This window comes from Haliaeetus leucocephalus, unplaced genomic scaffold (genome assembly GCF_000737465.1).
Source record: "Haliaeetus leucocephalus isolate CR32 unplaced genomic scaffold, Haliaeetus_leucocephalus-4.0 Scaffold203, whole genome shotgun sequence".
Classification (NCBI taxonomy): domain Eukaryota; kingdom Metazoa; phylum Chordata; class Aves; order Accipitriformes; family Accipitridae; genus Haliaeetus; species Haliaeetus leucocephalus.
In genome coordinates this window covers 585,472-612,965 of record NW_010972639.1, presented here as the reverse complement: position 1 = coordinate 612,965, position 27,494 = coordinate 585,472, and the positions used below count along the sequence as shown (strand labels likewise).

The following is a 27,494-nucleotide window of genomic DNA, read 5'->3' as shown; positions in this document are numbered from 1 at the left end:
CTTGTCTGTCTTTTCTGATTACTTCTCTTTAAGACTTTGGACTTTAGGACAAGTAATTTAACGCCAGGTAATTAAACTGATGATCCCTCTATGCCCTTCCTTTGGCTTCAGTGAGACTTTGTATGCCCTCTGGGACCTGCCTGCATTTAATGGACCAGAGTCTGAAGGAAGTTTTATCCCTGACTTTTCACCCTCCCTTTCTAAAATGGAATAAACCAATGTGAGGGATTTTTCAGATGAAACTTTAATATACTAACAGTTCAACTCAGTTTTTGGTTTGTTTTGTTTAAGTGTTGGCTTTTTGATTGACATCAGTTTCACTCCATCTTTAACAGGTGAAGGTTTTTCTTTTGTCATTTTCTTTCTTGTTTTCTTCTTGGTCACTGTTTTAATCCCTCTTGTTTGCATCTTTGTGGGTTCTTGGGCTTTTTTTTCCTTTGACTTCTCTCCCATTGAATAGAAGTATGTGCCTGTGAATCTGTCTATCAGTTAATGCAACCTAGGACGTAACAGTTTGTCTGAAGAGGTTGTTGCACTGGGAGTAGCTCCAAACAATTGATTTGTTCAAATGAATTGAAAAAATGTGCTTACTCTGGACAGTTGTCAGCTTGTGCTTAGCCATTAACTATGTGTGTAACCAGTACTGTTACACATATTTAATTAAAATAGTTATGCTGGTTATGATTAAAGATGAGAAGTTTAATAGCATTTGAATTTAGTATTCCAGCCGTGGTTTTGTTTCCTTCTAGACTCTTGTTTAGAGGATAGTTTTGCTTCTTAGGGTTCTTAAGTATGTTGTGGGTTTTTTTATTATCAGGAACATCTACTGAAATACAGGGAGGGGTTAATTAAGGGTGACTGGAAGTATGGCCTCATTATAAACTCTGAAGTATGACTGATTTCTAGATAATGTGTTTTTATCCATGTGAAACTTGCTAATCTCCATTTGTAGGTAATTTTATCATTAACTGTGAATTTCTATACTTTAGAGTAATAACCTGAAGAATGCTTTTGCCGTGTGGTTATGTCGTTAAGATTATTACAAAATATTAGGACAAATGTAATTAATTCCTATTATACTTAAATAAAAAGATGAATAATTTGCCAGTTCAGCCTTTTAGTCTCTAAATCAAATTATTTCATTCCTGCTTTTAATATGACCCCTGTTAAAATTTTCAGTCAGAACTTGAGCCTGATTTTCCCTTCCGACACAGGCCCTGCAATTGAGGTTAGGTTAATGGATGAGATTCAGCTGGTGAGAATCAGTAAAATATAGTTACCTGTCAACTGGGGATAAACCTTGTGCGTATACTATATTTTCTTTGTGTAGTGTGGGGGTTTAACATTATCCCCATAGTGTCTTCATTAGTACTGACAAGGGTTATTTTATTATTTTTTTTTACCAAATAATCGATGGAAGCCTAACAAAATTCATGCTTCTGCTTCTTAAAAGGGTTATTTTAAGGGTGACTGATCATTGGGAATGTGTTTTTTCTGTGGTTTTCTGTGTTTCTCTTTTCCATATCCCTTCTTTTTTACTTTCATAGAAGCATAAGACAAGATTTTCTTCTATCTAAATGTGGTGAGATTATCAAATTTGTGAAATCAGTTTATGACCACAGATCACTAGATGGCAGTATGGCTGTTATTTTCACCTAATTGCACACACTTCAATTTGCCAGTCTTAAAGAGTTTCTCCTTTGTTTTTTCAATTTAGTAATACAAAATGTTCTAGTTTGCAAGAAGCAACAAAAGTCACTTCCTTAAGAAGTTAGGCTGAATTTTCAGATGCTACTTCCTTCAAAGTATGTGTTCGTGGCTTGGACTATGCAGAATTATTACTTTTATGTTTTTTTAAATCGCTGAAAAGACAGTCCAGTTCCACACCCAGCAGTCATTAAGGATTTGTAGGCTGATCTTACTGGGAAACTTTTTCCCTGCTACTCCCCTAAGGGAAGTTGGAAACACTCATTGGCAACTTTGTTGAGGACTGAACACTGTTAAGGTCTGTGGATTGCCTGGGTCCCGTGCTCCCCCCCCCCCCCCCCCGCCATGTTCTTCTTCCACCCCAATGCTTCCCTATTTTGCACATGTAACTGATTTCAGGTAGGCCATTTAGATTAAAGTGTTAAACCATATATCCTGTGGGATCAGTTTTAATTGTATGTAGTGATGGATTCTTTCAACATGATGAGCTACTAGCTTCCAGTTACACTTACTGTACTTCTTGCTTTCCTTTCCTTTTGTGTATTCCCTCCTCCTATGTCTTACCTTTCTCCTTAACATTTTTTTTTTAATTATTTATGTTATTTCATGCAGCACATGCAAACTACAACTGGCTTATGTTGAGAATTCAGTGTATAGAAAGCTGTTATTTGTGGAGGCTTCATGTTAGTCCCTACCAGGTCAGGACTTCACAATGAGATTGATGGTTGTGTGAGGGGATGGGTATGCTAAAGGTAAAAAAAGTGTAGAAGCATTTAGGCTTCAGGGTTCGCTAATACGCATGGGGATGGGTAGATGGAAAGGGAAGTGAGTGAAGGAAAAAGTTGAGAGCAGGACAAAAAAATACTATAGGCTATTGTGCATTATGCAAGGGAATAAAGGAATTTCTCTACTCTTCCAGCAAAAGGTAGGGAGAGGTCATCTTTTCCCCAGGTAGTGGCAAACCCGCAACTGATTATAGTGGACAATACATCAAAGAGTATGGGATGTATTAGGGTCAAAAGATAAAATTTAAGCCAGAACAGAAAGGAGATAGCAGTATGCCTCTGATTGGGCATCACTCTGAGGGTATCCAGCTTACTGGGACACATTGCCTAGGGGTGCACACCTGGACCTGCAAAGTCCAAGGGAGAGGAAATAAGCCATACAACTGGCAGGATACCCCTCTCAAACTTCCATCTCCCGGCCCGGCTGGATTTGCAGATGGGTGGCTTTCCCAGAGACGCTTACATGTGAGAGGAGAAAATCTGAAACTACTCTTTTTTCCTTTTTTTTTATATTCAAGTTTTAAGTCACTTATATGGGGTTTTTTAATCACTGTATTTCAGCAACTGACTCATAAGTTTTGCAAGTTTGGGATTGCTGTTTCTGTTTATGCTAGCTTCACTTTTCTCATTGCGAAGTTAACTACAGAGTTATTTACATTTTTACTAATTCCTAACTTTCCAGATGTCAGTTAGGTTAAATTTTGGGGGGTTGTCCTATTTTCCCCCTGCATTAGTAGCTCTGTGAAGCTTTGAAAAAGCTGGGTATAGAGTTTTTGAAAAGCTGCTCTGTGGAATTTTTTTCAGTCATTCTACATGGCCACAGTATTTATTTGAAGCAGTAAGCACCTCTCAGCAGTTTTAAATCATGGCATCAGGTGAAATCAAGCAGCAAAGAGCCTTGATAAAATAAAATGTTTCTGTGAGGTTTCGGTCAGTGATTACTTTAGTTGCACAATGGAAAGTTCTTTCTTGCTTTGCAGTGTATAATTAGAAGAAGAATGACTTTTGAAATACTTCTATGAAGGGGAGTGTAAACTCCAGTAGCTTGATGACAGGACAAAATCTTATTATTGCAAATTCTTCTGCTTGGTGAAGTTTAACGGAAGACTGTGCAGTTGCTTTCTAAGGGATAATAAGATGTACTCATTCTGCAAAGACAGTCTGTTCCCCACCAGGCAATTACTGACCCTTTCATCCCACCTGAAGAGAAGCTTTTAAATTAGTTGAAGATGTACTCAGAATCTAAAATCCCTCTGTCATGAGGGTTTTCATCAAGAGTGCTGCACTTAAACAACATTTACTTGCTTTCTGAGACTGGGCTGAAATGTTTAATCTTGAATCACTTATGCAAAGCGTACTGGTTTGTCAGAGAGACTATAATTTCTCCTATGTGATTTTGATGCTTTAATTTGTGTTTGAGACTCTTTGTAAGCCTGTCAAGACTAACATTGACGTCCTACTTTTTGGATTTTTCAATTTGGTAATAACAGTAATTTTTCCTCCATATTGAACTTAGAGTTATGTATCCATTTAAAACAACAATGAGGGGGGGTTTTTTTGAAAGAGAGGAAAAACTCCTGTATTTCTGTACGTAGAGTTCTTTTTACATACACACAAGTATTTTTACTCAACACATTATCTAAGCTTTTCCTCTGTAAACTGTGAAAGGGAATAAGCTGGCAGTCCTCAGCAGCTGCTGATGTAATGGATATGGTGGAAAATGTTTGAGTCTGTCTATTTTTCATACACATAATTACTTTACCTAGGATTTTTATTCATTAAAGTTCCTGTCGTGGTTTCAGCCCAGCCGGTAACAAAGGACCACGCAGCCGCTCGCTCACTTCTCCTGTCCCCCTCCGGTGGGATGGGGAGGAGAATCAGAAAGGAGAAAAGAAAAAAGAAAGAAAGAAAAAAAAAAAAACCGAACCCCCCCCCCCCCCCCCAACTGGAACCTCGAGGGCTGAGATAAGGACAATTTACTGGGACAGCACAAAAAGAGAAGTTACAACAACAACAACAATGGTACTAATGAAAGAATATACAAAAAGAGTGATGCACAGTGCAACTGCTCACCACGCGGAAGCCGACGCTCCGCCACTTCCCCACCGAAAGTCGAGAGCACCCCCCAGCCCGCTCCCATATATATACTGAGCATGATGTCACATAGTATGGAATAGCTCCTTGGCTAGTTCAGGTCAGCTGTCCCGGCTATGCCCCCCACCTCCCAGGTTCCTGTAAAAATTAACTCTATCCCAGCTGAACCCAGGACAGTTCCTTAAGAATTGTTACCTCAGGCAGCAGTACAAATCATTGCTGTCTGGTTTACCAGACTTGGGAGGAGCAGGGGGTTTTGTTAGCTGCCTCTGTTACTGACGAACAAAAATCTCCAGGCGTTCATGAAAGTCCCAAATTTTTCCCCTCTCCTTTTCTTCTCCTAAGCCCTTTTACATTAATTTAAGATTTTTAAATAAGCATATAGCTTTACTTTTTCAGAAGTAGTATATTCTAAAGGTTTACTCAAAGATGTTAAAAGAGACTTCCGACACAATCTGTCCTTCAAAATAAAAGCCAAAGTTTTCAATTACTTTCACTTCCGATAATGTCACCAGAGCAGTATGGTATTTGGATTTTATGGGAGTTGTCTGTACTGGGAAACTTGTTCAGTGTAAATTAATTTCAGTGTAACTTTATTGATGTTGGAAGTGCATTTCAGCTGGTTTCATCTGGCTTTTCTGGAGGTTTATTTAGCTGACCCCAAAAAGCTTCTGCATTAAGGTAGACAGGGTCATGGTTAGAGCTTAGGTCACAGAGTCAGGACTTCTGGGCCATTGCCAGCTGTGCCGCTGGCTGTTCGTGGTGCTGAGCAAGGTGCGTGCGCTCAGGTGTGATGCTCGGGAGCATCTGCTGAAGTGCTGAGGCCCGAGAGGGCTACAACCCTGTGGGCAGTCGTGGTCCTTGGCTGCCAGGAGGGGGAGGCTTCTGTCCTCCACCTTGCCTCTTGCCACGTTTTGCATCCTGTCATGTGTCAGCTCTGAAAATAGCTGGTCCTTATTGGAGTTGCTACAGCTCAGTAACGCAGCAAAATACTACCCCGTTGTTAAGTTTTTCTTGCAGTGGGATATGGGTTTTGCAACGTGTAATTACTTCCCTATTATTACTCACATAAGTACCACCAGTATATATTGGAAGCGGTAGCTGGGCACACCTAGTAAGGTTTTTAGAAAGAGGCTTGGAGTTTGAGGTATTATCACAGTGCTAAAAATAAAGAGAAGATACAGGAGAAATGAAATGCAAGTGGATAATTATGTACTTGAGCTCAGTCAATTTTTTTCTCTTTTGTCGAGTTGGCATTTGAATTACCTGCTCTGTTCAGGAATATAAATCACTCTGTTGTGGCCTTTACATTCTAATTTAAAATCTTTTCCCTTGTTTCTCAAGATAAGCTTTTTTTTTTTCCTCACAGCTTTTCATAGGTGAAAGAAAATGATGGAAGAGAGTGGAATAGAGACAACTCCACCTGGCACACCCCCACCAAGCACAGCAGGGGCTGCTGCTGCCACTGCTACACCTGTCTCATTAGGTACAGAAACTTCCTCAGCAACTTGGGCATGTTTATTCATGTCTTTTGAAGCACAGCAATTCATCCAAAAACATTGCAATCAGCATAATTACAGTGCTCCTCTCCAGACTAATTGGAAGAATTTAAATTGTTTTTTAATCATGGAAGTGTGCTTCTTATCTGACATGCATCTGACATGCAGAATATTTTAAACATTTTTTTATTCTTGAAACTTTTTTATGAAGTCATGTGGATGCACTTATGTTTTTTAAGGATGTGGGGCCAGGGAAATAATGCCTTCCACTACAGCGCACAGTTAGATGAGCAGCATAGGAGGGAGTTAAAAACAAAACAAATTTAGTCTTGTAGGGGAGAGTGTAAACCTGGATAATCACTTGGTTTTTAATATTGTAGGTGGTAATCAAAGCACTTTTTCTGATTTTTGAAAAATCTGAACACCATATTCTCAATAGCAAATATTTAATTTTCTGACATATCTAGTTTTGTTATCTTGAGTCACACTAGTGCAGTGGACTCCAAAGTGGAGTGCCCTTATCCCAGGGGATGTGCAAGGCAATCCATTGGGGTGAGGGAACAAAACATTAGAACTTCCATTAATATTTCTTTTTATCTAAAAAATAAGAAGGAAATTAAGCTTCACTAATATTTAATATACTGCTTGATGCTCATCTCCTCACTCAGTTGGTCCATATGCCAGATATTCACATGTCCTGAGAGAAGAGTGGGTGTTCCATGATGCAAAGGGGTTCACAGTAGCACCCTCACTCGTTTGCTCACTTTCGTCATATTGCGATGCCTTGCAGTTTGTGTGCCTGCTTGAGTGGATTTATGGGTTATGTTATCTAGTTTTAACTATACTAGCCCTCACAAAATGGGCAAGTGACTTAAAAAAGATTCCTGCAAAGAGACCATGGATTGAAAATACTGCTAATAGTGTAAGCATAATCCAACAACAAGAAAATGGAAGAGTTGACGCTTCTCTGCCTCCTAGTGTGAGCTCTGTACCATTGTTTTTACCTTGTAATATGGCTAACGATCTAATTGGATCTGACAAACAGTTGACCAAAAAAATTTCAAAATTTTCAAGAGGACTATTTGAAATATAAATTTGCATCCGCCATTGTTAACGATGAACATTGCCCTAAGTGCATTGTTGTGCCTTGAGATAATTAGCCAAGGCTAGTATGAAGCCATTAAGATTAGCAAGACATCTAAAAACTAAGCAGAACGTACATTGGGGAAACACTTGTTCTTCTTAACACGGTAAAAATGTCTGAAATAATACATGGAAAACAATATGGTGACAAACTGAAATGCATTCATCAGCAAGTACTGTAGGAAGATGCAGAGAAAGCATCACTGAAGAAATAAGTATTAGAACAAATGACACAAATTAGTGTGGGAGGTTTGCTATCCGGTTGCCTGAAAGTACAAATGTTCCTAACATGTCTCAGCTTATGGTTTTTTGCTAAATTCTGTTTCAATAATAAAATACCCAAAGAATTACTTTATTGTCAAATGCTAAAGGAGGGCTGTGCTGGAGAAGGTATATCCTCAACAGTAAATTACTTATTTAATAAAAGCAATGTATTTATTAAAACTGTGTAACTTTAACCACTGATGGAACAGTTGATTTGACTAGGATAAAAATGGATTCTGGAATAGGGTTACAGAGATACCACCACACTTGAAATTTATTCACCGCTTCATTCATAGGCAAGCTAGTGCAGCAAAGAAACTGGAGCCAGAAATGCACAAAGTGCTACAAGATGTCATCAATGTGTTTAATTTTATAAAAATGGTCTTTAAATAGTAGATTTTTTTTTTATCAATACTTTGTAGGGAGATAGGGAGTGACCATGAAATTTGTTTGTATCACACAGAGGTTTGCTGGGTGTCATGTAGCAAGGTGTTTGAAAGAGTTGTTGAACTTAAAGATGACATGAATGTTTTTCGTTTACAAAAAGACAAGTATCCCAGGTTTGCTGGCATTTTCTGTGATGACAAGTGGCTGTCAGCCTAGTAGATGTTTTCAAAAAAATATGCACTCATAATTTGTCACTTCAAGGTAAAGATGATGTTCTAACAAGGAGTGCTACAGTAACAACTTTTTGTAAGAAAGTCATGCTTTCCAGAGAGCATTTTGAAAATTGGTATTTGGAAATGTTTCCATCATTATGCAATCCTGTTGCCAAAAACAATGCAAGTGTACGTATAAAACCTGTCAGATCTGTACACATAAACTTGCAAAGATAATTTCCTGACTTGTGTAAAAATCTTCCCAACAAAGAGTTCCAGTGAAGGATTTTGAACCCATTTGTTAAAAATATGGAAGTGTTAACACCTTCTGATTAGTTTGCAAGAGCAATTGACCAACATCGGGGAAGATGGAAATTTGCTAGCTGAATTTCAAGAAAAACCTTTGCATAATTGGTGGGTGCGAGTGGAAGACAAATAGCATGATTTAGTAAGCAAGCACAGCCAATAACGTACTACTTCCATTTGGATCTATGTATCTTTGTCAGGTATCTTTTCAGCTATGACAGCCATTACAGCCAAGTATCCAACTAATGTGAACATAGAACCAGACCTTCAAACTGCAGTATCATGAGGTGTTAAACCAAGATTTAACAAATAATGAGGCTTCTTCAATCACATTGCTTATACTAAAAAATGATTAATAATTGTATAATATAGTATGTTAATCATTATTAACATATTATGTTATTTTATTAATAGTATATTAATAGAACTTTTCAGTGGGAGAAGTTTTTGTACTGTTAATAAATAAAAATGATTTTTAATTTTTTTCATTCATCTTTATCTCATCCATTTTATATTTCTATTGTGTGTGTTTTCTACTATACATAATATACTAGTACAGTGGTACATGTAAATAAAAAATAAATATATATATGTTGTGGGGGTGCATACTCAAAAATTTTTTATGGGTAGGGGTGTGCAATAAAATTTGGAGTCCACTGCATTAGTGCAACTTAGCATATCATTTGACTGTCATTGATATTTAGGTTGAGGCCAGTGAGATGCTTGAGCTGATCCAGCAGCTTACTGCTATCAAAAATGGTCATTTCTGTTTTTCTGACTTAATTCTCTGCCTAAACTTGGTGTAGAGAGCAATATTAGCTTATCCAAGGATCAGCTGAGGGCCACACTGAAATAGAGGAAGCAGACAGATTAGGAGGCTGGGTGCTAAGGAAGAGAGGACTGCCTGGTGTTCAGCCTGTCTTGTAGAACCATACCTCTGAAGTAACTCCTGCCTTCCCAGATATTATGAGTGTATGTTTTATTCTTAAAGATGGGCACTTCCTGCATCATCATCATTCCTGTTGATTAAGCAGTTGCTCAGAAAGAACAGTACTAGCTAGAAATGTCTGAGGCAGACTTCAGCTGCTATAAATTCAGTAGTAAAACATTGACTTGCCTTTTTAAGCTTATGACAAATAGGGTCATGCAAAAAAAAGAGATGTGGCTTACCAGATACTATCAGCAAAAATTGAGCACAATTGGTGTTGTATGCAAACTCAAGCAGAATTAAAATTCACTTTGAAGGGAAAAAACCAGACCAGGTCAAAACTTACTTGTAAAATATCTGAACAATTATATAACTGAATCTCTGAGATTAAGGCTCAGCATTTCTAAAATTCCTTTTTTCTCATTTTTTTCTAGCTTTGTCCAGTCCCCTTGCAACACAAAGCATGTCATCTTCTCCTGCATACTCACCACCCTTGCCAGCTGGAGTGTCTCCACTTCCTCCTCCTATGATGACTTCAGCTTCTCTTCCACTTGTGCCTTCTGCAACGGTTTCTACTATTGCACCACCTCGAACTCCTGCCCCACCTCCTGTTGCCTCTTCAGCTTTTAGTACCTCTGTGTCCCAGTTCTCTACATCTCTTCCATTAAGCTCTACTGCTGGCCCTGGTCTTCCTGCACCTCCCATTGGTCCCCCCATTTCAGGATTTTCTGTGTCTTCAACCTATGACATTACCAGAGGTCATGCTGGTCGAGCACCACAGAGCCCACTGATGCCATCATTTTCTGCACCTCCAGTCACAGGTAAGTTTTTGTTCATATGCTTTCATGTTTGTGAGACAGGATGAGGGATCTCCTGGTGGCTTTTTCCACCACTCTGCTAGAGTTCTGCAAGTTCAGCTTCTTTATTATTCCAGGTACACTTAATTAATGTAGCTGCATTCAGAAGAAGGGAGAGTAACCTTTAAAATACAGTCATGGTCTAGGACAGAGAGTCCTCTTTAGTAGAGTTCTCCTAGCATTCAGGCTCACAGAAAAATCTTTGGGAGCTTTATTTTTTGTTAACTTGCACAGGACAGCCCAGCTGAACCTATATACATATCTTTTGTTTAGATCAGAGAGTCAACTTCAGCCATGATATTCCACAGAATGATGTGATACTTCAGGCTGTAATCTCATAATTTTCAGGTTTTGTTCTGAAAAACTATCTATAACAAGCTGTTCATCACATGACACCAGCTTCTATTTTCTTGTTTCCAGCTACTAAATTGCATTAGGACAGCTAAAAATACATACCTTCCATGCAAGCAATTGCTGTAGTTGCTGAACTGATGTAATTTTCTGCTAGTGGAATGGAAACTTGGCTTTTCAACCATAATTGGGCCAGGCCTTTACTATTACTGGTGATACCTCTTTTAAGTAGTCTGTATTAGGAAAATGTCTAGAAAGACCTATCAATTGTGCAGTGTAAAATAAAAATAACTCTTGATTAAGGCTAGTGTTGGAGAATCGGTTAAAATAGGCTTGAGTAATGGGGCAAAGGCTCATGCTTAAATTTTCTGCTGTTTGAGTTTCTTTTGTTTTCCTTTAAAATTTGTAAGGCTATTCATTCGCTTGCTCCTTTTTCTGTTCCTACTAATTTCCAGCACTCAGGGTTAGAAAATTTCCTACTTCTCTCTCTTTTATTATGTGTGAGAACATTCCTATCTCTTTGTTTAGAGAGCAACACCCATTCCTCTTTTTCCTTTACTGTGGGCTGCTTATGAAATTTTGAATGCAGTAAAAAGCATGACTGTTAAACTGACCTGCTAAGAAAAAAACATGTTTAATTTTATACATAATGTACGGCAGTCTCGGTTCTGTCAGCAGATATTGTTGAACTCATGCACAGTAGTTATATCTACTAACCTTTAACAAACTGAATTGTTCTGGGGCTTTCAAGAAATGAAGTGAATCAGCCCAGTATTCTTCTATTCTTCCTGCTCATTTTCCTGTTGAACAATTGCATGTTGCTACAGTGTAACAAGTTAAATGCAGTAAAATAAGTGAACACTTGTGTTTTATTTTTGCCTCTTACTAGGTGTTTTGGCAGATCCTATTACTCAACAAGCAACTTTCTCATCACCTTTGGCTCCTGGAACTGGTTCTGCAATCACTTTTCCTGAGGAGCGTGAAGACCCCAGAGTATGTACTGCCCAAGGTGGAGCACCTGCTGGAGGACTGTGGGGGTTTATAAAGGTATGGGGTTTTGTCTGTTACCATTTTTTACTGACTATAATAAGACGTATCTTATTTTTTAAATGCATATTGCTATAAATCCTGTCTTTTCTCTGGCCTCGTGCAAGGTGGCTGGTTTTAGTAGTGGTGTTTGCTGAAACTATGCTTTTGCTCCTCCTCTCTATAGAGGAGGGAGGACTACACAAATGCAGATGTTCTAGGTTAATCTTAGTGCTTGTGAGAGGAAGATATGCATACCTAACAGATCCTGTCACGTTCTTAAATTAGGTGAAGATTTAGAACCTCTTTAAGACCTGAAAGCTAATTTTTACTTAAAGGCAACTGGATGCAGAAAAAGTCTGTTTTATCTCACCAGAATTCTTTGTATATCCCATTTCTTTATCATTTCCTAATGAAATGAGTTTGATTTCTATAGGATGCAAGTCTTGCCTGTTCTATAACAAACCAACCTCCTCAAGGAGAGACAAATACATGTTTTTTCCACCAAAGAACAGTTTACCTAAGAAGTGTCTAAGATATTTTGTAGCATTTTTCTATTCACCTAGAAGGCATGGATTATATCGTGCAGAACAGATACTCCTTGTGGTGCGATCTAATCATACAGAGGAAATAAGCAGCAACATAAACTAGTAGAATATCATTAGCCTGTAACCTTTTTGGAGCTGTGACAAACGCTACATACAAATAGCATCATGAAGATTGTGGCAAAAAGATCTAAGCGTGCATGAATGCTGAACTGTCTTCAAGGGCAACGCCATATTCTGTACTGTCTCATACTAAATGTGAAGGAAGAATCAAGAAGACTGATGTTCCAGTGGGACTGCTGAGTTTTGGAGGGACTTTCAAGCCCTTTTGAACATGGAAAGCTAGGAGAAAAAGTTGTGTGTGATATGGCAGACTGAGCCCTCCCTTACTCCAGGAATATACATCTTGACAGTAATACATTCTTAAAAAGCAACATTAATCCTCCATCAGTCCTGTGAGAGCAGAGTTGTCATGCTGCCCTTTTCAAGGAGAGCTGCCTCTCATGATCATAAAAACACATTTTCTTTCTTCTTTTAAATAACATCAGCCTTCTCTCAGTCATCATATTCCTCTTAATGTTTGCAATAGACAGTAATGTTCCAGAAGAGAACATTTTTCTTGTAACATGATTCTGTAGCCCTTTTTAAAGTGCCAGAGCTTGCAGTTGCAAATTAGTTGAAAAGCCAATCTCATCCACATTACTGTTGCCTTTACACCAACAGGATCCAAAAGGTGTTTGTATTTATGGAGAAGGTCTTTATCACTGACTTCAATGATAAATTCTAGATTTTGGTTGAAGTATTAAGTGTTCCATGTGCTCTGTGTGTTCAGTGACCTCTTTTTGAGAATTTCCTAGGTGGAAGAATGAGGAATCATTAATTATACTGAAGCCATCAAGTTCTTGATATTTGTAAGCACACATCAGACTCTGTGTTTTTTAAAGATCAGCCAGAATCTGGGAGACTAACTGGTAATTATTACAGAAATGCATACCGGATTCCCTGCTGAAGAACTTACACAGCAGTTGCAGCAGTTACCTTTATTTCTATTCTTGAAGTAGTTTGAACTACCCTCTTTCCTCTAGTGTTCTTAAGAAATCATACACTTTTCTTCCATATTTCCTTCAAGCTAGATAATATCCAAGACTGTGACAATCTAAAATTGACAAATTAATGGTTTAGAATTGAATGAGATTGTTTCAGTTCCTTTGATCTGTCAAAGATGGCTGAGCAGTCTTTTAGCAGTTCCAAGATTGGTTTCTACATAATATATTTGCAGTCATGTATATTTGCAGTCATTGCACCTGACAGCTTGCATATTTGTCTGTTTGAGCAATGAAGACAGCCAGGACCTGAATATTCAAAAGCTTTGTGCTTGTGCTCTGCTGACGTGGAAGATTCTCCATTTGAGCAATTTGGATTTATGTTGACTTAGAATTGACTCGGTAGAAATTCCAAACGTAACTGCATTATGGTACACAGTGTTGTGGTAACTTCATGTTTTGCATTGGTATAAAACTATGGATTATTTCTCCCTGCTTGTGCTACGTTGGTCAACTTAAAGGCATCTTCCATAGGCAGAGGAAGCAGCTTCTTCCTACTCGGGAACCTGATTATCTGCAGGAGATGTATAATGACTTTACGTTAGATAAGTAGCCAGGCTGCTGATAGGAGAAGTACTGCTTGGCTTTGCATTACCGGAGAGATACTAAAACTGGAAATCCCAACTTAAAATGTTTCTGAGGAACTCAGTTTTTATTAAAACAACAGACAATCTTCAAATTGTTAGAGAGATGAAGGAGGAGTATAAACTTCCCTGTTCTTGATGGCATCCTGTGGGTACATGAGTAGTCATAAGAGTATGCGTATTAGTCGGTGAATGCAACTGTTCAGAAAAGTCTTTTGGTATATTCATAAGAAACAAGTGGCTACAGTGGGCTCTGGCTTGAAAAAGCTTAATTGTGCTGGAGTGAGTAATTGTTTTGTTTTCTTTACCAAATTCTACAGTTAGGCTTAGTGCTTTGCACAGTGGTGAGAAGAGTACCTGAACCCAGTAATGAACTATTTCAGCATGAAGCATAGGATAAGATAGTCATTCTTAGTAGCTATATAGTATCTCAGTAGTTGTAGAAGTGTGGGGTTTTTTTCTTTGTTAAGCTTGCTACAAAGATAATAGAAAGCATTCTAATGTTGGATGGGGCTTTGAGCAACCTGTTCTAGTAGAAGGTATCCCTGCCCATGGGGATTGGAACTAGGTGATCTTTAAGGTCCCTTCGAACCCAAACCATTCTGTGATTTATGGGAAAGAAGCTTTGCTGAGCAAAAGTTATTCTCAGGTAATTAAAACTACTCTGATTCTGCAGTTCTCTGAAGTACTGTGTTGAGTGTATTAAGCGAGCACTTCCCAGAAAAACGTATGCACACAGTGCTGTCCTAGGTAAAGCTTGTCATTTAGTGAAACAAATACAAGCATAAGCAGTTTTAATATTAGACTGAAAGCAGTCTGTTTACTAAAGAAATTTTATAAAAGGTTTCTGTAAAATAGTTTCCAGTGCTTTATCTCAGTGATTCAGCATTGGTATCTTCTTTCTTTCACCCTATGATCTCATCTGAATTTAAATAAACTTTTGACAAGATACAGACATTCATTAAGGCTATTTGCAAGACACAGGACAGTGTTTGTGTTTATATTTAATGAACTTTTAAGTCTGTCAGCAGCTCCACCTATAATTTGGCTGGAGAATGTAGAACATTTTTCCAGCAGTGCTTAGAATCTATTTATAAATTGAGGACTTTGACCTCAATTGCTCTAGAAATACTTGTTAGTAATGGGTCATTCAAAAATAGATCCTATCGTCTTTATGAAGTTTAGAAAAGAGAGACTCTTCAGCTTGAGTTATCACAGTCTAAATCTAGCTACCTAGTCTGATGATACCTATAGTTAGCATTGGGAATCTACAACTTTGCTAAATGTTCAAGGCTTCCGGTCCCGGAGTAAGACTATATCAAGTGTGTGGCAGAAGAGTGTGGTAAAGATGATATTTGAACTTTATGTTGTAACTCTGAAGTCATGCACTGATAGTCATATCCTGTAGCGTTTGTGCTGAGGAGTGAGATACAATAAGTATAGTGTAAATCTGGTAAGAAAAACACAAAGCAGCTTAATATTTGGTTTTTGTTTGCTTGGGTTTTAACTGTAACATTTTGAGTTTCTTGGGGAAAAAAACAGCAGATAATATGGAAATCTATTTGCTTAAATTTAGGGTGTAGCTGAGAATCCCGTGGTGAAGTCTGTTCTTGATAAAACCAAGCATTCAGTGGAGACCATGATCACAACGCTGGATCCTGGCATGGTTCCATACATCAGTAAGTATTTGTGACAAACCATTAAGTAATACATGTATATGTTAAGAGGGGTTAATATAATAGCACACTGCTTTTACACTTGAAGTTTGTATATGTAATGTGTTAATTCAAAGTCACAATTCTGTACTGATTTCTCAAGTGTTTTGTCCAATGAAACTCTCACTCTGGAGGCTGACTTTTTATATGTGTCTTGAGGTTCATTTGACTTTTGTATTCTGCTGTAGTTCAGATAGTGGCATAGTAATAACCTTTGATTCAGATTGTGAAAGGTGAGGAAGTTATAAAGAAAAAAAGCAATGAAGAGATGTTGTCTATAATCCCTAAACTGCATACTGTTTTCTCTTACTCTGTCTCTATTTATGCCTTATGGAGTTGAGTTTAAAATACACCGTATGTTTTCTGTTGGATCACATGCTTAAATACTACTGTGCAAGCTATCACATTAAAGTTAAAACAAGCCAAAAGGGAGGCATACTCAGAGAGGCATAGGACAGAGGTAATTACATAGCTTTTGAGGCTTTCTTCTGACTTTCAGCTGTTTCACCTTTCTAGCCTAATAGTATTTATACTATTTTTAGGAAATTCAGCAAACTTGAAGCAGTTCCTCAGCCAGTTAGTAGGAACATTAAAATTCTAAAATGGTCTAATGAAGTCTGAAGTACTGCTGGACATTGAGCCTGGAAGGAAAAGCATAGCATTTCAACTGCATCTTGAAAATTAATAGGAAGGAGAAGCACTGTGGTATTCATCATTTCTTGTTTTACTGGAGTACATTGCATGTCACATATAACTGACCTGAGATTTCTACTTCATTAAAATGGGGAAGCAAAAGACAAAATTTATCTAGGGTGGTAGTTTGGTTTTCTGGGTTGTTGTTGGGGTTTTTTTGGTTTGCAGGGTTTTTTTTGGTTGGTTGGGGGTTTGGTATGGTTTGGTTTTGTTTGTTTGTTGTTTTTTGGTTGGTTTTTTTTTTTCTTCCAGCAGTCTGGTAAAGAGTCTTCCTCCTTAGCTGTGCCAGTACTGCCCTTTGTCTGCATGTAGGTGAAGCTGGTCAGGAAACTGATAAGGCTGAGAAGAAACTATTAAAATGTTTTCCCATTTTGTTTTTCTGAGCTGTTTTTCAGCTGGACCTATTCTGTGATCCAGCTAACCATGTTGCTGCACTATTTTACTAATCCAGTGGACAATATGTGGAATAAAAGGGGAAGATGACCTAATTATTGACTAGTAGTTAATTGTCCTACATTTAAGGGAAAATATCCCAGCAACTGACTAGTGAGGAGGTAGTGGGATTTGACATTGATGAGAAGGCCAGCCAGCAACTGAGAAAGTATTTGAGAGGACTAGTGGGATGCAATGCAAAGCTACAGTAAATGTTGATCATGCAGAATTTAGTGAACTGTATTTAAGGTTTCTATTGCAGTCATGACCATCCCTTTTTAAAATAGGATCTGTCAGTATCCAATGACAGTTTGGATAGTTTGACACAGTATTCATGGGACAGAACAACATTACCTAGAGGAGAAAGTAATTCTAATACAATGCTTTGCTTGTAAGATTCAGTTAGTGTAAGCAAATTCAGTGGTTATCTCAAAGTTCTCTGAAGTCATGTTGGAAGGAAAGCATCTGTATACATCTTGGCCATTAATATATTGCATTCTTTTTTCTAGTTGCAGGTTGTGGAAATGGGGCAGAGATTTGTAAATTTAGTATTTGCTTCCTTCTTGAAATGTTTTCTGATCAACAAAAGCCATGTCTGCCACAAGTGGCCCCACTTCTCTCTGCTCTCTCCCCACTGCTGCAATTCCAAACAAATTTCAGATTCCTCATGCCAAAGCCTGAAATTACCAAAGCTTCTGGATGAGGTTGTTGAATAATTTTTTTTTCATATGACCAAATAGTATTTCTGTAGTCTCTGTTGAAAAGAGCTGAACTGTTTTGGTTGGCACGTTGTGAAGATGTCATCTGAGGCAAGCACCTGGAATCAAAAATTTCTGTCTGCACAGGAAAAGGTCACCTTATAAGCATAAACGTCAATGCTTTTATAACAAAAGATGACAGGGAATCTTAAATTGTATGTGGAACTGTCATTTCATTTTATAATACACAGGGTGTAATCAAATTTCATGTTCAAGTGTTAAAGCCTAACTTAATGTGACAGTTCTGTCTCTGAATTTACCAGAGTATGTCAATTCTTATATTTTAGGTTTTAATATTTCCATATTGCCATAGAGTGTGACAGATCTTGTCACAAATTGTTTCTTTTTAATGCAATGTAGTATCTGTGATGAACACAGATGTGCTTTTGAGATATGATGATCCTTAATACAAAAGAACATAATCTGTATTATGCTGTTGCAATACACAAACATGGGGCACAGCTACCTTTCTTAAGTTACTATGCAGTAATTTACTAGGTACATTATGGGTTAGTTTTTAGTTGCATTAAAAACTCTTTAATAGTTTTTCTATCCCTAGGCACTCAAACAAGACTTCAGCAAAAGCCTGCTTTCAATTTTAAGAACTTGTTTACTTATGTTGACTTGATTTCTATCAAGAAGTCATCAATGAAAAAAGATACTCTCCCTAATTTTTTAGTCCGTTGTTAGCCAGTGTTTAGTGTTTAAAACAGTTGCCCAAATTCAATGATGTATATACCCAATTCCATTCAGTAAAGCAATTGATAAATAAAAGGTTAAAAAATAGCCTAAAAACCAAATAGAATGTTTTACTACTGTTCTGGCATATGTCTGGTGATTCTTTATAAAAAGATAATGTTTCCCATAACTGACATCTGCAAAGTAATACGAGCCAAAGAATAAATTGTTCTTTTCTTTAAAATTTAAGCTTCAGGCTTTTTATCAATGGAGCAATTTTTCTTACATCGGGATAAATACTGCAGACTTTGGCAGCATGTGTAATTAGGTGGGGTGTTAGTGTTTAGAAGCAAAACCACCAGACTCTGTTCTTTTTTTCTTTCAAGAGGTAGCTTAACGTGGTTTTGTACAGTCAGCGGGCCTGAAAAATGACAGGTTAAAGGGCTGTTTCTTTACTAGTTTGCTACTGTTGTCATAAGAAATGCCCTGTTGGATCACAGAATCACAAAGTGGTGTAGGTTGGAAGGGATATCTGGAGGTCATGTTGTCCAACCCCCCTCCTTCAGCAGGGCCACCTAGAGCCAGTTGCCCAGGACTGTGTCAAGGCAGCTTTTGGGTATCTCCAAGGATGGAGACTCCACCACCTCTCTGGGGAACCTGTGTCAGTGCTCAGTCACCCTCACAGTAAAAAAGTTTTTCGGGATGTTCATATGGAACCTCCCGTGTTTCAGTTTGTGCCCATTGTCTCTGGTCTTGTCAGCGGACACCACTGGAAAGAACCTGGCTCCGTCCTCTTTGCAGCCTCCCTTCAAATATGTGTACACATCAAAGATCCCCCTGAGCCTCTTCTTCTCCAGGCTGAACATTCCCAGCTCTGTCAGTCTTTCCTCATAGAATAGATGCTCCAGTCCAGTGGTTCATCTAGCTCAATATTCTGTCTTCAGCAGAAGCAAGAGGAGATGCTGTATGGTAAATGACAGTAGATCTGGTGATTTCTGTAGTCCTTTCTCCTTGTACTCCTCCATCATCCACAGCCATTGGACTAAGGATGACAAGAGGCATGACCATGGCTATTGCTTCTAGTGCCTGCTTGTGGGCATGTTGTCCAGTAATTTATCCTTTACACTTGCTGATGCAATTTACGTATGCAGCTTTCTCTGATGTCATATTCCATGTCTGAAAAAGGTTTAAGCTGTTCTTAAGAAAGCTTGTCACAGCAGGGACAAGTTTTATGAAAGGGTTTTGCATAAATTGTTTGACAATAAAAATGATCCAGCTGTGATAAAGACAGATGTGAGGTATAATTGAACTTATCAATCTTTTGTAGTAATTTTAGATTTCTTTTAATTCATCAACTGTTTTGTTTTATTCTAAAAAAGCTTAGTGAGAACTCATCCTTCTTTATGGAGATACCACCATATGGAAATCATTCAGAAATACTTACAACTTTCTGGTTCCATAGATATTTAATGTCTAAAAACAGGATAAAGCTGTAGGGACACAGACAGGCAATGAAATGACACTGAAATTCACAGTCCAAGGACAGCTAGAAAGTAATGTGAGCCTTTCTTTTAAAGCTTACATAATTTGACAGCTGTTCACTGGATTTTATGAACTGCATCTGTGTTCTTGGTCCCTTTCATAAGGAAGAGTTTGTGTGGCACACAAACATTTCTTACCACTTCCCGGAACACTAAAACATCCTTAGAAATGGACGTCTGAGTTATTCTCCTAAATCTATGAATTATCATCTTAAATGAGTGATACGCTTTTTTTTCAGGTGCTGAACAACCATCAGTTCCTCTTGTCTGTCTTTCATCCATGAATCACTTAGCTATTCATCTAACTTTTACTTCCTAACTTAAATTACTTCTGCTTCATAAAAAGAACTTTTTTTACAGTGCATGAGAAGAAGACCAATTGAAGCATACTGTTAAGATGTAGAATGTATTTGAACTAGCTTATAATGGGAATGAAGAAAAATATATGCATATGTATATATGTATTTTACAGAAACTGGGGGAGAACTGGACATAGTGGTTACTTCTAATAAAGAGGTAAAAGTCGCAGCAATTCGAGATGCCTTTCAAGAAGTCTTTGGAATGGCTGTTGTTACTGGAGAGGCTGCACAGTCTAACATTGCACCCCAACCTGTGGGCTATGCTGCAGGTTTAAAAGTAAGTTGATATATAACAGTACTAAAGTACCTCCAGTGAAAAGAGAGAGTGTGGAAACCTTCGCCCAGAAGAATCTGAATTTCCATAAAGAGGAGGTCAATTTGTGGGATAGATAAACATTTCATTGTTTTAGAAAAAAAATTGCTGTCTGGGTCATTAGATAAGTTTAAAGCTGCCTGTTTAAATAGTTTGGGGGTTTTTTTTGCAAACACATGCACAGCAAATGAAGAACATTTACGTCAGTTTTCTTGTACTGTCATTGATTGCCATCACTTCTAGCATATATTGTGATATTACTGTACTTTTAAAGTATATCAGGCATTTCTTCTTCATCTATTACCAGTACACCATGTTGGGAATGTTAGAAATTAAAAGACAGTCTTTGAGACTGAGTTGTCTCCCCACTAATTCTGTAGATCAAAGAAAGTTTGATCAACACTTGTCAGGCATCTTCCTGAACAGATCTATGTTACGTTTAAAAAGTAAGAATTCACCGTGCAGCCTTGCAGACAGCTGTGCCGGCCCAGAGGAAGAGTTAGCAAAGGTTGTTTCACCAGATTTTAAAAATGTACATGTTCGTCTGGTGTATCTATGTGCAACTACCTCCTTGGCCAATAACTAAAACCCCTGAAAACAACTATTTAGTATTCCGTTTCTTAAATGTAAGCAAATAATTTACTCATTAAAAAGGAATTCTTTTCTCCTAACTGCTGTGGCAATATTCAGAGCTAAGTAAAGCCTATCCTCTTAGCAATATATTAGCTGATAAAATTTTATGTTGAGATAAAGGAGGGTAATGTATATGTTCCTTTACCTGTTTAGCTACTACAGTGTAGCAGTAGTAGTATTTCTATTACAACTTCAGAGTGGTAACAGGTTTGGAGCAAATGATTCCTATGTCTTAGCTGGATAGGTACCACAACAAAGAGATTCTCTCCCTTGGTCTTACAAAGGTGGTCCAACGCTCTTAAAGGATCTAAACCCAACAAATCTTAAGCTGCAAAAATGTCAGTGTGAGTAACAGAAATATATACTAATGCTTTAACTAATAGTGAAACTTGACACAGTTACAGGTTAGGAATTCTTTGCATGCTAATCTAGGTCTTTTTCATGGAAAAATAACAAACTAAAAATATTTAATTAGTTTTATCATTACATTTTATTCATTACTGTTCGGGATTCCATTACAGCTTTTCATGAATTTCATTTTTTGTTTTTCTAACATCCAAATAAGAGTCATTATTCAAAATCTCTCATATTTTTTGTTTAACTTGAAAAGTGTGTTCTAGAGTTCTTTTTGCATTCATCTGTAGGCATTGTGCTATGCTGTGATTCAACGAGAATGTCTGATGGCTTATGTTACCATTTAGGGAGCCCAAGAAAGGATAGACAGCTTGCGTCGGACAGGAGTAATACATGAAAAACAGCCTGCTGTGTCAGTAGAAAACTTCATTGAGGAATTGCTTCCTGACAAGTGAGAACTTTAAATATATCCCTGTGGGAGGGGGAGGTGGGGAGGAATATTCTTTGTTGACTTGAAGGGGCCTATAAAGAGTTGCTGACAGTATTACTCTGAGCAGAAGAAAGGAGAGAGTCTGTCTTCAGTATTGTTTTGGCAGACTTGATTTTGGTGATGTTTGGCTTTTTGTCCAGACATCTTGAGACTTTAATATACAAAATCCTTGTCAGGTTTTTCAAGATTCACAATATAAAAACATAATGAAGTTATACTGAACTGACAAAATTAAGGCGCTGCAGAAGTTGGAATTTGGCTAGTAGTTTGCTCACTCTTCTGTGCACACTCTTTCTTCTCTTCCTCTGAAATTGTATTTGGTTCAGAAAGTATATTGGGAGATGTTCTGGCATTTACAGTAATATGACTTTATCAGTATATTATCTATTTTCCTTTCACCAAAAAGGTACTTAACATTTTTAATTTGCATTGCACAGACTTAACAATGGTGTTTTCAAATACGTTACAATTTGATTTTGTAACATGCTTTTTGACAGTCCTTGAAGTAGCTTTATAATTAAATTCCAAAACATTAAGGACAATGTTGTGTTTTTCTTAATGCAAAATTAAATAGTTCTTTTCTAATGTTTGCATTTTTGTGCATGTGATGGGCTTTCATTTATTTTTTTGACACATACACTGCTCTTGCTCCATTTTTGAAGGTACATTTAGTATCCTTAGTGGAAGATGGATGGTGAATTTTCTGAAGTAAATAGAACTAGGAAGCGCTTTAATTTTTATTGAGCATTTTTTTCCATCTATTCTGATTTAGATGTTTTATTATATTTCTGCAAAGGAGTAACTATGACAATGAGATCTCTGCTTCAAAATAATTGCTGTTCTTGTCCTTTGAATTTACTCATTCCTAAATCTGAAAATGTTCCTTAAAGTACGCAACATGAAAAAGCTCACTCAGGACTACAGTGTTTTTGAAAGGAATGCTAACTCTTCTGTCCACACATTACAGGCCCCAAGAACATCTTGATCTTCAATATTAGTTGCAGTAGAAACAGAGTAACTTAATGCATGCTTTAATTTTTATTCAGTAGACAACATTGAAAGCTTCCTTGCAAGGTGTTACAAAAAACATTTGAACTATTTTTGGCCCCTGTTTTTTTTGCAGTGGAATGATAGGTCATGGTGCTAGTAATTGATTAATTATTATTCTGAAGTGAGCATTGTGGTGTTACAGTTCTAATACAGGGGACGCAGTCAGTGTTTTGCTGATACTGTTTACCATACTTACTCATGACGGAAGGAGAGGAGTTTCCAAGTAACCACCCACCAATACTAAGAGCTCTGCACCTAACACTTAATAGATCAGTCACTGCTCACAGCTAAACTTCTCAGTTGTCCATCAGACAGCTGAAGGACATTACTTCCCCTTCCTGTTGCATGTCCTGAATACTATTTGCAGAAAAGGTTGCAAACTCCTTTATGTGTATTTTACCCTTTAGACTCTAACTACTTTATTAATTGAGAGCAAGTTAACTTCAACCATGAAGCTTTCTCAACAGTCTTTTGTAGTTGCAAGTGAGGTAGTCCTCTATCACAGAGCATTCCAGAGCTCTGTTCCTCCCGACAAAGATGATGCAAGTGATGTACTTCTTCCTGTCTTGCTCCACTAAACTCTTAGTATGAAGCTTATATGGCCCAGCCAGTCGTTTCTTAAAATTGGAATCTTGCATTTCTTTTTACAACATCCTTGCTTCCCGTGCTTTAAAGAATAAAATACAATTTATATGTGGACATGTGTATACTACATATGAAACTACAACTACAATAATATTTTCCTTTTTAAATCTTTTATGATTCTTGGCCTTGATTTTGTGTTTGTACTTTCCCCGGAGTGTGTTTCTCCTGTAACTGTTACAGGAATTGAATACAGTGACGTAGTGATGATGCATTGCCCTTAGTTTTATTTGGATTATGTCAGTATTGTTAGTTTTGTTGATAGGGAGAAATGACTTTAAGTTTTTACAAGCTAGATAGGGAACCATTTTGGGTACTACTTCAATAGCCTTTACTGTATCTGCTACAGCAGGGACCACCTTTTCTGAAAGGTGCAGAAGTGTTTCTCTGAATAAACCATTGAAATGATTGTTGTAGGATTAGACATACCAGAAAAATCTTCTGAATATAGAACATGAATGATAAATAGATATTTATTTTTTTTTAATTGTTAGGGAAGGTTATCTTAATGAGAAACATTCTTTCAAAGATTCCATGAAAACTGTAGCATAATAAATATGGCCAGAAGAATGTATCTGCATACATGCCCACCCCATTACCTTTCTTTGTTTTTCTTTGATATGTAAGTTTCATGTATTTTATATGTTTTTATGTATATTATGTATTTTACATGCATAGACATGCACTATAGTTTTATATCTATTATAAAAGTTATATATACAAATTTTACTTGAAAAATACTAGAACACTTTGATTAAACTCATTATTACGTTATAACTACGTTTGTAGTAGTGTTTATAAAATGGTCATAATTCAGCTGCTAACATGTTTTTCAATTGAGTGATACTTAGTACTCAAAACTAAAGTAACTTGCACATCATTGCAGGTGGTTTGATATTGGATGTCTGATTATTGAGGATCCAGTTCATGGGATTCATCTGGAAGCTTTTACCCAAGCAACACCAGTGCCTTTGCAATATGTTCAGCAGGTGAGTTTTCAGTTTTGTTACCAATGTTGGATTAACAGTTGAGACATAAGACTTAAGTTTTAATTTCATTTATGATGTCAGTTCTTATTGGCAGGTAGTCCACTTGAATGTTTTAATTTATGAAATGAGGATAAAACCTATTTTTTAATCATGTTTATGTATTGCCTAAAAATCTTTAGGCATTTGTAGGAAAGCAATTCTTGATCAAGAGTCTCATTCTGCAATACATGGCACTTGGAAGCACTAGTTTTACTTTCCTGTTAATGAAAAGGAAATATTCCAAGAAGAAATTAACCACAAAGAAGTACTCCCTCAAAAAGGAAGTATAGCTTTAATCATTGAAATATTGTCATCAGTCTGGTTCAGTGACTCAAAATTAACGCTCATGAATCTTTACATAGGTAAAATAAGAATATTTCCTCAGGTGTGGAAGGAGGTCTTTGCAGCTTAAGTAGGTTTCTCTCAGGGGTGTGCAAGAAATATGTTTGTATAAATCCAGTCCAATATCTTTAAGCAAAATCTAGATTACAACAGGAAAAAAACGAGCAGTGGTATAGTTGTATTTCAGACTAAGAACAGAGAAAGAAGTATGTGTTGGACAGGCAATGTTATTTGTTATTCACAGTACAAAAGATTTAATAGAGGCAACATTAAAAGCAATTATGTTCCTCAGAATTCTTGCTAGCAATGTGTTTTATTGTTCTGTGTAATGGAAATAGCGGTAAAACTGTGTAGAAGAGATACTATTTTATTAATGTCTTTACCAATGGCATAGAGTTTTCTGAGCATATACTACGAGAATCATGGTTGTTCATAACTCTAAACATTGCTTGATTTGAGGAGGTAAAAATGTGGATTTGAGGGCTTGTTTTGAGAACATTTTTCTGTTAAGAGACCAGGTGTCATCTTTTTTGCTGAGCCAGAAATTGCAACCATGATGGGAAACTACTGCAAGGTTGTGGTTTTGTTTTTTTTTTATTTGAAGTTTACTGATTTTTAGCAGTAAAAGTATTAAAGAATTAATTTATGAAGTTCTGTGCAATTGTGGATCATAATGGAGATATCATAATCACATATTCAGTCCATACTTGCAGCTAGATGCGCTCTTCTTACTGCCAATATGTTCTGACTAATAAAGAACATTTCCTGTTCCTTTCCTTAAGAAATCTGCCTTTTATGTACCTCTTGATAACAAGTTATTTCAATATTGGAGCAGACTGCATACTCTAACAAACTCATATATGCTGTTACGATTGCAAGACAGCAGTTTTAGGAAGGCTGGAACACACTAATAGCCTTTGATCTGCTGTACATGCAAAGGAAACAGACTAACTCAAGTATTTGTCAAAATAAAGTCTGTATGAAGAACTTGGCCCAATGCGCAATGCTATGAAGTAATACTAAGAACAGTCTTACTGAGGCTAAATGTCTTCTACCCTTCGTTGTATGCTACAGTGGCCAGAGGTGGCTGCCTAGGATAAGCATCAGACCAGATAAATGCAGTGATACTTCTCCCACTGTTTCCCTTCTGCTTCCAAGTTCAGGGAATCACAGTATGTAATCCCTCTGTGATCTCATTTAAATAGTTCAGTCCTCCATTTCTGCTAGGCTCAGCTTGCTTCTTGTATTTGGCTACTTGCCTGCTTCAGAGGGACATTTTAACCATTTTTGAAACTTTTGGAGGATAAGAGTCATTGTATAAATATGTATCATTATTGATTCCATCTGTTGGCTACTTTAAAAGACAAAACTTTTCCTGGTAATGGCAGAATGTCTTTACTCTCTTAAGCATCGTATTTTAGTTTTATACTGTTCAGATGTCATTTGGATCATGACACATACAAATCCAAAAAGTATAATTGGCTAGGCAAATTATGGAGCAGTCTGAAATTTGGATTCTGTTACCCTTTAATTTGCCAGGTAGTCCTATTGATATAAGAATGATTACTTCCAAAAGTTGGTAGTGGTGAAGATAGAAACAAAACTACTTATTTCAAACTCTTTCAATAATCACTTCTCAAAATGTTACACAGGCTAAGAGTCTCACTCCTCAGGACTACAATCTGAGATGGTCAGGCCTGTTGGTGACCGTGGGTGAAGTGCTTGAGAAGAATATACTGAACGTCAACAGGACTGATTGGCACATGGTATTCACTGGCATGTCCCGTCGACAGATGATCTACAGTGCAGCTAAGGCTCTAGCCGGAATGTACAAACAACACTTACCACCCAGGACCGTTTGAAAGAAGGCTGATCCATGACACTAAAGAATACTGGTTTTGATTGTAGAATTGAAGTGAAAGCTGCATGTTCTAATTCTCAGTGGATTCAACACAGATTTGTAATCTAACTGTAAACTGTAGTGTACTGTTTAAGAAGTGAAGGTGGTTTCCAATAGTAGAAATGAGCAATTGCAATTTTTAACTACTATGTGATTTCCAATACAATTCACAAAACAGAAAATCAGAACAAACATATATTTATAACTGGGACAAATAGCATTACAGTTTGTAAAGTGGAATGTGCTTTTATTTGACACCTTACGAGGCATTTGCTGAGATATTTTGGTTAGTATACTTTTTTAAAAAGGGGATCATTGTTTAGCTATTTCTATTGTATTAGTAATATAAACATGTTGACAGTGTAATATGTATGCTATATATGCATTTCAATCCAGAGAGACTACCTTCTGTATTAGATGTTTTCTTGGGGCCTGTGCTTAGGTGGTACTTAACACCTCATAGGTTTGGTGTCTGTACAGAAGTTCTCAGGAGTGATACTGAGCAGTTTTTATAACACGTAACATTGAGCTGCTGAAGAAGAGCACAAACCCATGCCCCATTAGTTGAAGTTGTTGCTAAATAATTTTGAAATCTCATTTTCCATGCTGCATCTTTTTTCTTTTTATGTAACAGTAATGAAATTCATGTCCAATTAAAACACTAGACAAATTTCAAGTTGCTTCAGTGGGTTTTAGATCAGGTACCACAAACACATAGAATCATAGAATCATTTAGGTTGGAAAAGACCTTCAAGATCATCGAGTCCAACCATCA

At 37.2% G+C, this 27,494-nt stretch overlaps 1 protein-coding gene across 2 annotated transcripts; it reads left to right on the top strand.

The window, feature by feature from the left end:
- PRRC1 (proline-rich coiled-coil 1) lies at positions 1–27,494 on the top strand. Of its 2 annotated transcripts, XM_010566067.1 has the most exons (9): positions 1–2,005; positions 5,956–6,072; positions 9,760–10,146; positions 11,423–11,580; positions 15,368–15,470; positions 20,081–20,244; positions 21,615–21,718; positions 24,336–24,438; positions 26,472–27,494. In XM_010566067.1, the coding sequence occupies exons 2-9, from the start codon at positions 5,976–5,978 to the stop codon at positions 26,679–26,681; spliced, it is 1,326 nt and encodes a 441-aa protein (XP_010564369.1). In that variant the 5' UTR covers positions 1–2,005; positions 5,956–5,975; the 3' UTR covers positions 26,682–27,494. The 2 variants fall into 2 exon arrangements, with proteins under 2 accessions (XP_010564369.1, XP_010564368.1); XM_010566066.1 differs by lacking the exon at positions 1–2,005 and having other exon boundaries at positions 4,703–6,072.